This window comes from Juglans regia, chromosome 16 (assembly GCF_001411555.2).
Source record: "Juglans regia cultivar Chandler chromosome 16, Walnut 2.0, whole genome shotgun sequence".
In the NCBI taxonomy this organism is placed as follows: domain Eukaryota; kingdom Viridiplantae; phylum Streptophyta; class Magnoliopsida; order Fagales; family Juglandaceae; genus Juglans; species Juglans regia.
Genome location: NC_049916.1, coordinates 24,596,036 through 24,610,060, shown reverse-complemented (window position 1 = coordinate 24,610,060; position 14,025 = coordinate 24,596,036). Strand labels below are relative to the sequence as shown.

The window sequence follows — 14,025 nt, the reverse complement described above, 5'->3', positions numbered from 1 at the left end:
TTTTTTATATAAAATATAGAATAATATTCAAAATAAGGTTTTTATTAGATTATTTAAAATTAATATAAAATACAGTATGACCTAAAATATTTCTAAATATTTAACATGTACTATTCATCTAAGTAAGTATTTTTTATTATTTTTCTTAATCATTTTTTTATACTTCTCCCATTTGCACTTTTATTTATAAAACATAAAAAGTTATAATATTATTAGAAAATTTAATTTTAATAAATATTAAAATGTTTTCAAAACATGATAAAAGGATAAAAAGTAAAAAAACAAAAAAAAGGATGAATGAGTATTTTTCCCCTTTTTTTTTAATTTTTTATTCGGGTGCCATTGAAACTATTTTGGCAATAAAAAGATATTGTGTTCGTATTAATATATGAGAAATATTAAAAGATCTAAAAATATTACAAATTTAATGATAGTTAAAAGTATTTAAATTAAATAAAAAAAGAGATAAGAAAGAATATCTAAATGATATAGATATAGATAAAAAAATAATATATGATATATTGTAAAAGTATTAATTAAAATTAAAAAATAGATTTTTGTGATATATTTTAAATAACAAAATATAAAAACCATTGGGAGTAGGGCTGCAAACGGGCCGGTCCGGTCCGGTCCGGCGATGGACCGAAAATTTTCGGTCCATTATTTTTCCGGACCGGACCGGATCGAACACCCAAAGGGACCGGACCGCCAGTCGGTCCGCCCTCTTTTTTTTTTAATAATTAATAAAAAAATTTATTTAAAATAATAAATTAAATTAAGTGACTTATTAATGTGGATTATGTAACAAACTCAATAAAAAAATATTTTATATGGTCAATGATAATAAATTAGATGAAATTTATATTATTAATTTATATAATTACTATATAATTAACTAATTGATATTATATATTTATTAATTCATAGAATATTAACAAGTGTTAATAGTATATTTAAAATTTTATATTGTTAATAGTGATAGGTTAAATGAAGATATATATAAAATATTATTAATTTATAGAATATTAACAAGTATTAATAATATATTTAAAAATTTATATTATTAATTGTATAATTATTATATATAAAATATATATAAAAAATATTTTTTTTTTTAAATTTTTTATTCTGTCCGGTCCGGTCGGTCCGACCGGACCGTTAATCAATTAGGGAGTGCTATAGATCCCACACGCATTCCGTAGATTTGACTCTTTATAACTTATCAATTGGACTGCAAATCACGTGCAGCAAATCACGGGCATTGAAATTGGACTGCAAACCATTGACTGTAATCTATCTTCTTCGCAAAAATCTCCTTTCTTTATATATAGTTTTTATACCAGTTTTACTATTTCTTGTAACCTCTAAATTAAAATTATTCTCTCTTTTTAAAAAAAGAGGATAATTATATGAAAATATTTATTTATTTTTTAAAAAACAACTATACTAACTAGATATAACTTTTTTACAATGTATATTTTGAGTTTCCTGTAAATATAATTTGGATATTAAAAAAAAAAAAAAAACTTTCCCAATTGATGGCTCCTGAAATTTGTTTGCACCTAAATATTCTAACTTTAGGATCCAACATACATAGATCAAATAATTGAAAAAGAAAATTACCAAGGAAAAACTTTTTGTAACTTTAAAATTGTCATGACTTTTTATTCTTATATAAAGTTATAAAAGAATTATAAAAAAGAAAATAATTTTTTTTCTTGATAATTCTATAATGAGTAATGTTATATAAAGTCGTGAAATATATAAATATTGTATAATCGCTTTAAAAGATAGGGGTGAAAACCGACGTCGTCGGCGCGGTTTTTGGGCAAAACCGACGCCGACCGACGGCTGGAAAAATGGATGAGGTGCCGACCGTAACCGGTCGATGGCGAGGAGGACACCGATCGAGGCAGTTCTCTGCCGGTTCTCGGTCGGCGTCGGTTCTTTGACAGTTCTAGTGAGATAATTATGAGAGAGAATGAGAGAGGGAGAGATGCATAGGAGAGAGAGAGAGTTACAGAAGAAAGAGAGAGAGAGGGTTACAAAGGAGGGTTCGGGGAAGAAGAAGATCGGGGGAGAAGAAGAACTCTTAACGAAACGACGCCGTTTCACTTAAGTTTAAGTGGAACGGCGTCGTTTCAGACTTATTATTTTGTTCTTACGTCCTTAATAAAACGACGACGTTTGGTTTAATGCCAAACGGCGTCGTTTCCAGTATCATTTGCAGTACTTATTAACTAAAACGGCGCCGTTCAACTTAAACTTAAGTGGAACGACGCCGTTTTGATAAGGGTATATTAAAAAAAAAAAGATTTTATTATATCGGTCGGTTCAGCGGTCCGGTCCAGCTTCAAACCGAGACCGAACCGCTGAACATCGGTTTCTTGAAATTTCCACCGCACGCCGACCGGTTCTCCACCGGTTCCGGCCAGTTCCTGACGCGGCCGGTCGGTTCGCGTCGGTGGCGGCCGGTGCTGTCGGTTTCTGTACAACCCTATTAAAAGATAGTAGTATTCACTATTAAAATTATTATTTTTTTATATAAATATCATATTTATTTACTTTTTTTAAAAATAATTTTATAAAATTTACATACTTATAATTATCATTTCTTTTCTATAACGGTCAAAAGTCCAATATTTTACAAAAAGTCAATTGATCAAAACATGACCGGCGCCTGACAAGGAAAAATCTCCAATGGGAACGTATTGTCTTTGACGGAAGGAAAACTCTAAACCCAGGCATACCTCGGGCCTGTACGCGGACGACATCCTACGTGGAGACATGCGCATCGTTTTAGAATAAATAAAACGATGCGTTTAGTTGGGCTTGAAATTGGGTAAAGCTACTTTCAAAACGTTGCGTTTCACATTTTCATTGAAATTGTTCTCTCCCCATGCTCTCTCCCTCCCCTGCCCTTCTCTGTGCGACTCCTGGTTGGCTGTTCCCAACCCTAACCCTAACCCTAACGCAACAAACCTGCTACATAATACTGGAGGATTTTGCTCAAAGTTCAACGCCGTCCTAGGTAACTCAAAGATCAGTTTCTGATTTTCTTTTCCCCTTTTTAGTTTCGTCTGTTTAAGGTTTATACATGGTGGTATCTTGAAAATATTGAAATCGGGTTTAAAGAAACTGGAAACTGGCTGGGTTGATGAGGTTTTTTTTTTTTTTTTTTTTTAATATTTTGTATGGGTTTCTGATTATTATTTGGAGAAGTTCTGTTTCGCACTTTATGGGTTTTCCTCGTTTGGCTTTTTCTAGATTTTTTTTCTTGGTCTTCTTAAAGTAGAGAAATATGTTATGTTTGTAATTCATTCTGGGTTAGGACCTGGAATTTTATGTACTCAATTTTGCCTTTCCTCATTCCTTTCTATGGTAGAACACAAATTAACCAATCAATTTTATTCTGTTGCTTAGTCATGAGATTTGTTGCAAAACATATCTTGAAGCCCTTCAACAGGGATAGTTCTAGCACATAAATTCATGATGAATTTCATGAATTTATGTAAGTATGGACGTACGGAGTTACTAATCTAGGTAGTTCCTTTGGCGAGTATAAAATAGAAACAAGGGGTGCTGAGTGAGGCCATGGATTCAATCTAGTATGAGTGAATCAGTGAGGTTTATCATTGTGGTAAGATAAATACATGAAATTAGTCCAATCAAATTTATACATGAATGGGTTTCTTTTGGAAATGGTTGAATTTTGATTGAGATTATAAAATTTGTTTCTTCTCGATTTGGTTGTTTATTTCTTGTCTATGACTGCATGACATTCGTGAAACTGACTTTAATATATAGGATTTTTGTTTCTAATTATCCTAATATCCCATCAACCCTGACTAAAAGCACGAGTATGTGTTCCATAGAGTTTCATGGAAAGATGTTCTTATCAAAAAAATGTTTAAGTTGCGGTTGCAGTTGTTTTCCCCTTATTTACTCATTAAAAGAAGGAAACAAAAGGCTATAAATCAGAGAAAATCCATGAGAAGTGAGAACCTCTTTGTTTTTTTTGTTAGGACATGAGTTTAGCTTGGACCTCATGTCATCACTCTACTTAATAATTTTGAACAGTTGCAGATAAAGAGAGTACTTGTAAAGAGAAGCTGAATTGTTAAGGAATGAGGAAGAGTTTCAAAAGAGAGAAAGAAATTTGGAAGAGGGAGTTAGGATTCTACAACAATCAAGTGGAGCTTCAATGGAAGAAGCAGACATGCGGCGTTTTGTGTGTATTGATGTCAAAGTGAAGCCCCAACTGAATCAACTGATTGGGATACATCGACCAACCAGTTGATGACTTTGTTATTAGGGACTTAGTGTTAGTAACAGAGACAAATTATTGGGAAATCTGTTGCTAGTGACTTTATATTGTTGTTGGAAGGAATCTTCGAATACAGTACTTTAGTGACTTTATTTTTTTTTTAAACTTTCATGTTAATTAAATTGGATTCATTTCCACCAAAATCATGTCCAAGTAATTTTCTACAGTCAACCAAACAAGTAGTCAAATACATAACTCAATTCGTTGATTATAATGAATACGGTGGTGCTATCCCGTTTAAAAAATATCTGCAATATTCATGCATTTGATCCCTATCCCCATCAATTATTCTATTGAATCTATATATAATACATATAGTAATAGCACACCACAACACTAGCCATTGTGCAGATATTTTTTCATAAAATATATAAAAATATTTTTCTGAACAAGAGTGACAGAGTTCATGAGTTCAACAAGTTTCTTTAGTCAACCCACTCCCAAATACATAAAAGAAATGCAACTTCACCTTCCTACAATCACTCCCAAATACAAAAAGAAATGCATCTTCAGCTTATACAAAATCACCCCAACAGAACATCGTTTTTAGATTCCCAGCTCTACCTTACGTTGTTGTTGCACCATCTCAACTAGCATTCTTTTTTGCTTTACCTGATACAATCAAACTCAATTAATTAATTGTGTGCATAAAAGTTTGCAATACAATCAAAGTAGTTTCAAATACTCAATATTTCAAAATCCAACACTGGACCAGCAAGTAATCCCACTTCCTAAAGTAAGCAGATACCATATGTCTGATATGCCAAAATGATGTAAAAGGAGAACAATATTCTAATCCTAACAAGTAAACCAATGTCGGGACAACTTTGCAACACAATAATGGTTGAGAAAAATATATTGTTTTTATGCAAGTTGATACTTGAGTTTAGGTATTCAAGATAAGCTCAAACACTTTCTCATCTTATTTGTGTTCTTTTTCCCTTGGTTTCTAAAGGTTTAGGTTTTCGATATTCACTTATTGCCAAATCCATAACTTCAATAACCAACAACTAAAACCACAAGTCATACAACATAACTCACGTTATAATATCTTTAGTTCACAAGTGGATAGTGGAAATGTGAGGTTGGAGAGCTCGTACTTATATCTGTGCACCAGCTTGTCTAGAGGTTTGCATGCATCTTTGGCAAGGTTGCTAATCTCATAATGTAGCTAAAAAACTGAGGCCACTCGGAACAAAAGAGAATAAAAAAATTGAGATGATTAATTAGTCAAGTTCTGAACAAATGTCAAAGTGCAATGCCTATAGCGGATACTAGAGACTGGGTAGTGCATATATACCAACACACATCATCTCAAACCAACACACAAATTAAATATATTATCCCATGCCACCAACACACAACATCCCAAGTTACCATGGCATAACTTCCATATAAGCTACCAACACACTATAATCTTTGTATGTATATGTATGCATCCCTTGCTTTCATCGCAGTTTTACCTCTTGAAAACACTGCTCTAATTTTTCACCCTTTTGTCTCAACCTTCTCAAAGTCATCAGTATCTTGTATTATCAATCTTCTCTAGCTTGTACATTTTGCACGATCCATTTAGATCTAAGTAGTTGACAAACCTCAACCAAATTTTAATCTGGACTTCCCATAATTTTTCAGCAAAATATATATATTTTTTTTGTGTCCCATCCATGATCCTCTTTGTTTTTTTTTCTTTGATTATAAGTTATAACACCCCCCTCCAGTGCATTTAATATTGTTGGGCAATTATCCATGTAGCAAAAAGTCTTTCTTTTAGTAGAAAAAATTCTAAATGCTTACTAGATAAACAGAGAAAAGCATAAATTGTTTGAAAAACTTCAAAACTCACACTCACACAATCCCAAAGTTAGACAAAATATAAACGAAAAAAAAAGAAGCTTTTAAGCCTCTTACCAAATTCGATGCTGAAATGTGGGTAGCAGCTGAGGATGGCGTGGGTTGCGGCAACTGATCAACAATGACGGTAAGCGACACAAATCTGAGACTTTGCTACGATATGAGCGGGAGAGAAACAAAACCAAAGCTTTTTCGAAACCAAGATAGACAAAAGTGTAAAAGAAACGAAATCGAGAAACCAATCGAATAGATGATGGATAAAATTGTAAAAGAAATGAAACGAAGAGATGATGGATGAAACTGTAAAAGAAATGAAAGCAAGAGAGAAACCAGTCCAAACCTCAGCTTTTTCGAAATCAAGAGAAACGAAAACGAGAGAGAGGGGGGGGGGAGAGTCTGTTTTCCCTTCTTCTTCCTCCGTTTTGTTTTGTTTTTTTTTTTTCTTTTTTTAAATAAAATAAGAGCTGCCACGTCAGAAGGAGTACGCATGCAGGCACAAATTTTTGCCTGTACCTAGCAGGACTCTTGACGGAATATCTCGTCCACGCGAAAAGGAAATTAATTTTTTTTTTTATAATGAATTATACTTTTTTATAAAATAATTGTACAGTGCTTGACTCCACAAATATAGCATTGCTCAAAGTTTTATCGTACACTTGATTATTTCTAGCACCCTCATTCTCAAGGCATCTTTATGTAACTACAATTTGCGGTCCTAGTTGCTGCATGTTAGTGAGGGATATGGGTATTCATGGTACCAGGCCATTCCTCTTATTTGTTCTGCTTCTACTGCTCAGAGCATGCTTCTCCGTTAATGCTGATGATACCTTTACGAAAGGTCAGCCGCCCCTTTCGGTGATAAATAACGACAGCATATCATCTAAGAATGGCAGATTTGAACTCGGATTCTTCGAACGAGGTACTCCAAAAAAATTCTACCTGGGGATATGGGTTAAACGCTTAGTGGGTCAGAAGAATATTGTTTGGGTAGCAAATAGAGAAAACCATTTGTCTGACCCTTCTAATTCAACACTCGAATTCTCAGAGGATGGCAATCTTGTTCTTCTTGGAGCTTCCTCCAAGAAACCATTTTGGTCCACAAATTTGCAGAATCTTCCCTCAAATTCAACTGAAGCAGCACTTCTTGATGATGGAAATCTTGTTTTAAGAGATAGATCGGACCTTTCTACTATATTTTGGGAGAGTTTCGACTACCCAACTGATACATGGCTGCCAGGTGTAAAGCTTGGGATCGATAAAACTGGAAAAGAACCGAAGCAACTTATTTCATGGAAAAATTCAGAAGATCCATCACCGGGTCTGTTCTCATGTTCGATGAGGATAAACCCAAATGGAAGCAGTGAATATATCTTCGAATGGAACAGGTCCCAAGTTTATTGGAGTTCTGGAGTTTGGAATGGAGAATCTTTCGCCTTTATTCCTGAGATGAGGTTGAATTATGTATTTAACATCAGTTTTGTGTCAAATGAAAATGAAAGCTATATGAGTTATAATTCTTCTATCATGTCAATATGTTTTCTTGATTCTACCGGACAATTCAAGGCAATTACATGGCTGCCCGCGTCTGAGCCGTGGGTTCTATGGGCTCAACCAAAATCACTATCTGATGTCTATGCTTTGTGTGGTTCATTTGGCATATGTTATTAATTGATAACATATATTATTTTATATTTTATATGGTCAATGATAATAAATTAGATTAAAGTTACATCTTTGTAGTGAATTTTCGTTAGATTTGATACTGCTGGTAGACGAAAGGGAGGGATTGGGAAGTTTTGAAAGTTCGAGGGTCCATTTTGATACAATTATTAGTTTCAGAAATACATTACGAATTAAGTGAAAATTTGAGGAGGTGAAGTGTAATTAATTCATAATCGATATTCTAGTGTTTTGAATAAACTCATTCAGGAAATAGTATAGAAGAATTATGCTATTTATAATTCTAGTGTGTAACATATCACTTAGTTTGGACCTGTTTTATTCATCAAAAGAGTCAAAATACTAATATTTTTTTTTTTTAATAAACTGATCTAGCAGGCTTTTACATCAGCAGTGTATTTGATGTGTCAATAAAGAAGTTATCCATAGAGAAATATCAAAGATATCTAACACCGTTCAAATTAAGCACTCTTAATAATGTAAATAATTCTCCAAATATATTTAGACACGCTATTCAATTGGTCGATTATGAATTTAATCATTCAAGTTTAAGATAATTTGTAAGGGAAAAAATATATTTATAAGCCACTGTGGATAATACACTTAATATGATAATTACATTATACTCTATATAATATTAGATAGATCATGTCAAAATTTTATAAAATAGTTTATATTGCAATAAGTAGATATCAATATTAATATAATAGAAACTTACAGTGGTCGAAAAATGTTACGCAATTATTTGTTAAATATCAAATGAACACAACGGTTAGCCAGATCCTGTGCTAATAACATGGTGTGGATAATACACTTAATATGATAATTACATTATACTCTATATAATATCACATATATCATATCAAGATTTTATAAAATGGTTTATATCTCAATAAGTAAATATCAATAGTTATATAATAGAAGCTTACAATGGTAAGAAAATGTTACGCAAGTATTTGTCAAAGATCAAAAGAACACAACGGTTAGTCAGAGTCTCGTGCTGATAACATTTTGGGAAATTGAGAAAAATTAACAAGAGAATTGAATGATCACAATATATAAAACTAGTTATTTAGATACTCAATATTATTTCTCTATATTTTCTTTTTGTGTGTCTATTACAAATGCTTTTCAAGACTCTCTTTTATAGGCATGAGAAGATACGTAGTGACGAAACTATGAAGGGGCAAGGGGGGCCATGGCCCCTCCAAAAGTTATATATTAATTTTTTATGATTTAATATGATAATCTTAATCTTATTTTGTGTTGGCCCCCCCTCTACAAAATTATTTTGATTTTATAGATTAATTACTTATAAGTCCAATTTTAAAAAAATTTAATCCTATTTAAAAATAAAATAAATAAAATACATCTTACATAAAATAAAATCATCTAATAACATGATGCCACGTTTTTACTATCAATAAAAATAAAAAAGAGAAGTCAGATGATTTTCTTCTCCTCTGCACGTTGCCTCCTACAATTCTGCAGTTTCTAACTTTCTACTGCTAAAAGAAAATTATCTTATCCTTACCATCTGCCAAAAGGCCAAAAATGGGAGATTTTGATCATGAATGCAATTACGTGTTGTCTTGAAGTAAATTTTTGGTACAGATTGCAACTCTTCTACAAGCTACAATAACAGTAACATTGTAATAGCCTAGTTGCCTACATACATAGTGATAGTTCCGCCACTGCATACACGGTTTGACTTTTCTCTATTTTTTTTGTTCCTTTTTTGTTTTGATTTTCTTCTTCTTTCTATATATATATATAATTGTATTGAATCTATTGATACAATATTTTTGAATTTTTTTTTCACTTTTCCCTTTCTTTCATGTATTGATGCAGCTGAATTTTTGTTTAGAAATTTTCTTTTTCTTTTTGAAATAGATTGATTACTACTTGGTCTTGCTTGTATATAATTATGTCTATTGAATAGTTATTTATTTTGTGCTTAAAGATTAACTTTAAATTCATGTTTCATGAGTAATTGAATTCATATATATCTAACTTTATTTTATATGTTTCAATTTGATTTTCAATTTAGGTTCATGAATTATGTCTAAATTAAAAACTATCGACTCATTCTTCAAAAGAAAAGAAGTTGATATTCGAGAAAATTTTTCTAAAATTCTAAAGATTGAACCTAAGGAAAATCTTGATCTTAACTCTCCAATTGTGGAGTCTGAAAAGATTAATTTTACATCGTCAATACTTGATTCTAAATAGATTGATATATCTTCTCTACAACGAGATCCAGGATTATGTTCTCCTACATGGGACTATTCAGTCAATCAACGTGATGAAATAACATGAGTTTACTTGAAAATTGGTCCATATCAAATACGTCTCTCAAAATATCAATTTTTTGGTTCTGAAAAGCATCCTCATCGCTTTCAAGTTTCTTGGTTTGTACAATTTGCATATTGGCTAGAGTATTCTCCATCAAAGGATGCTGGATATTTTTTAGCTTGTTATCTTTTTACAATGAAAGCATCTCGACGTTCTGGATTGGATGTATTTACTGTCATAGGATTTAGAAGTTGGAAGAAGATTAATGATGGAAAACATTGTGCCTTTTTTAATCATATTGGGGAGGATACTTACTCTTGTCGTAATAATACTGTGAAATCTTGTGAGGATTTATTAAAATAATCACAGCATATTGATAAATTAATGAATGCATAAAACTCTGAACAAATTCTCAACAATCGACTCCGAGTAAAAACATCTATTGATGTTGTTCGATGGCTTGCATTTCAAGGATGTGCCTTTAGACTCCGAGTAAAATAATTGAGTTAACTTCCTTGAGATGCTTAAACTCTAGACTTCGTATAATGACAATGTTGGAAAACTTGTTTTGAAAAATATCCATAAATCTTCGAAGTATACTTCACCCAAAATTCAAAAAGAGATTTTGAAATTCTTGCAAAGAAAGTGAAAAATAAAATTTGTGAAAATGTTGAAAATTTTATTTTTTGCATTATTGTTGATGAGGCACGAGATGAGTCTAAGAGGGAGCAAATGACTATAATCTTGAGATTTGTTGATGATGATGGTTTTATACAAAAATGATTTTTTGATCTTGTACATGTTAAAGATACATCAACATTAACTCTAAAAAATGAAATATCTGCAGTTATTTCCCGACATTGTCTTGATATTTAAAATATTCGTGGACAAGGATATGATGGTGCTAGTAATATGCTTGGTGAATGGAAATGATTGAAAGTACTATTTCTTAAATATTGTCCATATGCATACTATGTTCATTTGTTTTGCTCATCGATTACAGTTAGCATTAGTTGCTGCATCTAGAGAGGTAGTTTATGTTCATGAGTTTTTCTCAAATTTGAATTTCATTATCAATGTGGTGAGCGCTTTATGTAAACGTCATGATGAACTGCAAGCTGCTTAGGCAATACGAATTGCACATATGATAGCTATTGATGAACTTGAAAGTGAAAAATGAGGTAACCAAATTGGCACTGTCAAACGAGCCAGTGATTCTCATTGAGGTTCTCATTTTTATTTTATTTGCAATCTACTATGAATGTCTGGAGCCACTTGCTCGGTTCTTGAAAACATAATAAAAGAAAGATCCACTTACTCTTAATTCGGAGATGCGAATGCTGCTTATAAAAATCATTCCAATTTATATTTATTTTACATTTAATGAAGGAAATCATGGGTATTTCTAATGTTTTAGTCAAGTTTTGCAGCAAAAATCTCAAGACATCTTGAATGCCATAAATATGGTTTCAACTACAAAAAGACTCATTCAAAAGTTGAGAAATAAAGGTTGGGAAAATCTTTTTGAGAATGTTGTCTCTTTCTCCAAGAAATTTGATATTGACATTCCAGAATTGAGCTCTCGTTATGTACAAGGTCGTGGTCGTCATCAACGAGATCACATTATGATAGAGCATCATTATCATTTTGAAATATTTAATGCTACTATAGATTTTCAAGTGCAAGAACTTGACAGTAGGTTTGGTGAAGGAGCGCGATAAAGCTTTTAACTCTTAACTCAACTTTGGATCCAAATGATGTTTATAAATCTTTTAATATTAATGATATCTATTGTCTTGCAAAAAAGTATTATCCTTTTGATTTTTCTGAGAACGAGAAAATTAATTTAAGATTTCAATTGAAGCATTTTAAAGTTGATGTGTTTACTAATCCGAAGTTTTAGAATTTGTCATTCATTGCAGATTTATGTCGAAGATTGGTAGAGAGAGAAATCAAAGACATACTATCTTATTGATAGATTGATTCGTCTTGTTTTGACTCTTCTAGTATCTATAACGACCAGTGAATGAGTTTTTTCAGCTATGAAGATTGTTAAAACAAGACTTCGCAATAAAATTGAAGATGAGTTTCTAGCAAATAATTTAGTTGTCTATATTGAAAGAGAAATAGCTAAGAATTTAGATTTAGATTCAATATTTGATGATTTTGTTTCTTTAAAAGAACGCAAATTATAATTTTAGACACTCTGTGTTTCTTTTGTTTGATATATTTGTATGAGTGTCTTTATGTTATTTCAATGATATATTGTTCTTGATATATCATATAATTTTTTAATACATAGTTTGTATTAAACGTATTTTATTTTTATTTTACATCTTGCTATCAGATTGTTCTATACCGTAAGAGAAATTGTATAGAAATAGAGTAAAAAATATTTTATTATAGTTTTAACTTTGCTTAGCTTCCCTAAAACAAATTTCTAGTACCGCCATTAAGGATACGTGATAGTAAATGAATATATAAACTTAAAGGATGACAATATATAAATCAAAAGAATACGTAAACATGAAATATAAGAAAACATGAATAGCTAAGAATTCTAAAAATCATCCTTCAAATACATAAAATGTATTTAATTTACTACACCCATATATTTACAATAGCCACGAGATATTTTGTCCAAGACAATTAATTAGACCTCGACCTATAATTTAAATTTAAAATAATATTATTTTATTACTATACAAATTGTTATTTAATAGTAACTTTATTATTTCTCATGAATTAAAATATATACCAACTACATGAGTTGTCTGCAACTGTGAATTAAATCTGATGGGATGTTTTTAAATATTTCAAAAATATTATTTTATTAAAAATTCAAATAAATTGTGATTGAGTTATAAAGCTATCACTACACTTTTCTTGTCAGCCGTACATGTTTTGGTCCATTTGACTTTTTGTAAAATATTTAGGGTGTGTTTGGACATCAAACTCATCTCAACTCATCATTACAATTTTTTCAAATTTCAATATAAAATATAATAAATAATTCAACTTTTTCAAATCTTAAAATAATAATAATATTAAAAAATAATATTCTAACAATATTTTATCATCTCATCTCAACTCAACTCAACTCAATTCAATATCCAAACACATCTTTAGACTCTGAATTCCTGACTATTATAGAGTTGTCTGGTTATCCACTAAGTACTTTTTTTTATAAGATTAATTACTTTACACTTCTTGGATTTGTATAAATTATTTTCTATTTTATAATTCTTTTTACAACTTTATGTAAGCATACAAATTCACATGAAAATTTTAAAGTTAGAAAGAGATAATTTATATTTTTTTAATGAAGTGACATTATTATATTAATTTGTTGGAAAATGAACTGTAAAATTGGAGGAATGACAGGTTCATAAAGAGATTTCACAAAAGTAGAATTTATAAAATAATACGATTTTCTATAGTAAGTTAAGAAGAAGTAACAAGATAATTGAAAGACCACGATATATGAAACTAGTTTTTCAGGAACTCAATATTATTTCTCTATACTTTCTTGTTGTGTGTCTACCAAAGTTTTGAATTCCGTTCCCGTGATCGTTTTGGTTGAGACACTGGAATGAAGTATTTCGATACTTTTACGTTTCAATATATCGTTTCGAGATAGTTGTTATATAGATAAATTATATATATATTTTTTAGAACAATGGGAAAATTATATATATGAGAATCCAAAAAAAGTTCATGAAGTAAGAGTGTAGAACATACTATCCAGGGGATAGTCAAGCATAATAACTTGCAAGGATGAGCATTTCTTCTCAAATGTTTTACAATAAACCCAAAAGGAGAAATAGTATAAAGAAAAACACTATATCCAACCTAGATGGGAACTCGCG

General features: G+C 31.0%; 1 protein-coding gene and 2 long non-coding RNA genes across 4 annotated transcripts; 2 read left to right on the top strand and 1 right to left on the bottom strand.

The window, feature by feature from the left end:
- Positions 1-2,841: 2,841 nt before the first annotated feature.
- Positions 2,842-4,419, top strand: LOC109006524. Its single transcript, XR_001998671.2, has 2 exons — positions 2,842-3,031; positions 4,081-4,419. It is a non-coding gene; the product is annotated as an uncharacterized LOC109006524 (long non-coding RNA).
- A 245-nt stretch (positions 4,420-4,664) lies between these two features.
- Positions 4,665-6,566, bottom strand: LOC109006526. Of its 2 annotated transcripts, XR_001998674.2 has the most exons (3): positions 6,239-6,566; positions 5,369-5,506; positions 4,665-4,939 (listed from the first exon to the last, which is right to left on the bottom strand). It is a non-coding gene; the product is annotated as an uncharacterized LOC109006526 (long non-coding RNA). The 2 variants fall into 2 exon arrangements; XR_001998673.2 differs by lacking the exon at positions 5,369-5,506.
- A 212-nt stretch (positions 6,567-6,778) lies between these two features.
- Positions 6,779-7,870, top strand: LOC109006521 (G-type lectin S-receptor-like serine/threonine-protein kinase At2g19130). Its single transcript, XM_018985813.2, has 2 exons — positions 6,779-7,100; positions 7,227-7,870. The coding sequence occupies exons 1-2, from the start codon at positions 6,908-6,910 to the stop codon at positions 7,847-7,849; spliced, it is 816 nt and encodes a 271-aa protein (XP_018841358.1). The 5' UTR covers positions 6,779-6,907; the 3' UTR covers positions 7,850-7,870.
- Positions 7,871-14,025: the final 6,155 nt, after the last annotated feature.

Bases quoted from the DNA above. Each gene is read 5' to 3' on its own strand.
- LOC109006521 (XM_018985813.2), top strand. From the start codon at position 6,908: ATGTTAGTGAGGGATATGGGTATTCATGGTACCAGGCCATTCCTCTTA. The intron at 7,101-7,226 runs GTACTCCAAAAA...TCGAATTCTCAG, and splicing joins ACTCGGATTCTTCGAACGAG to AGGATGGCAATCTTGTTCTT.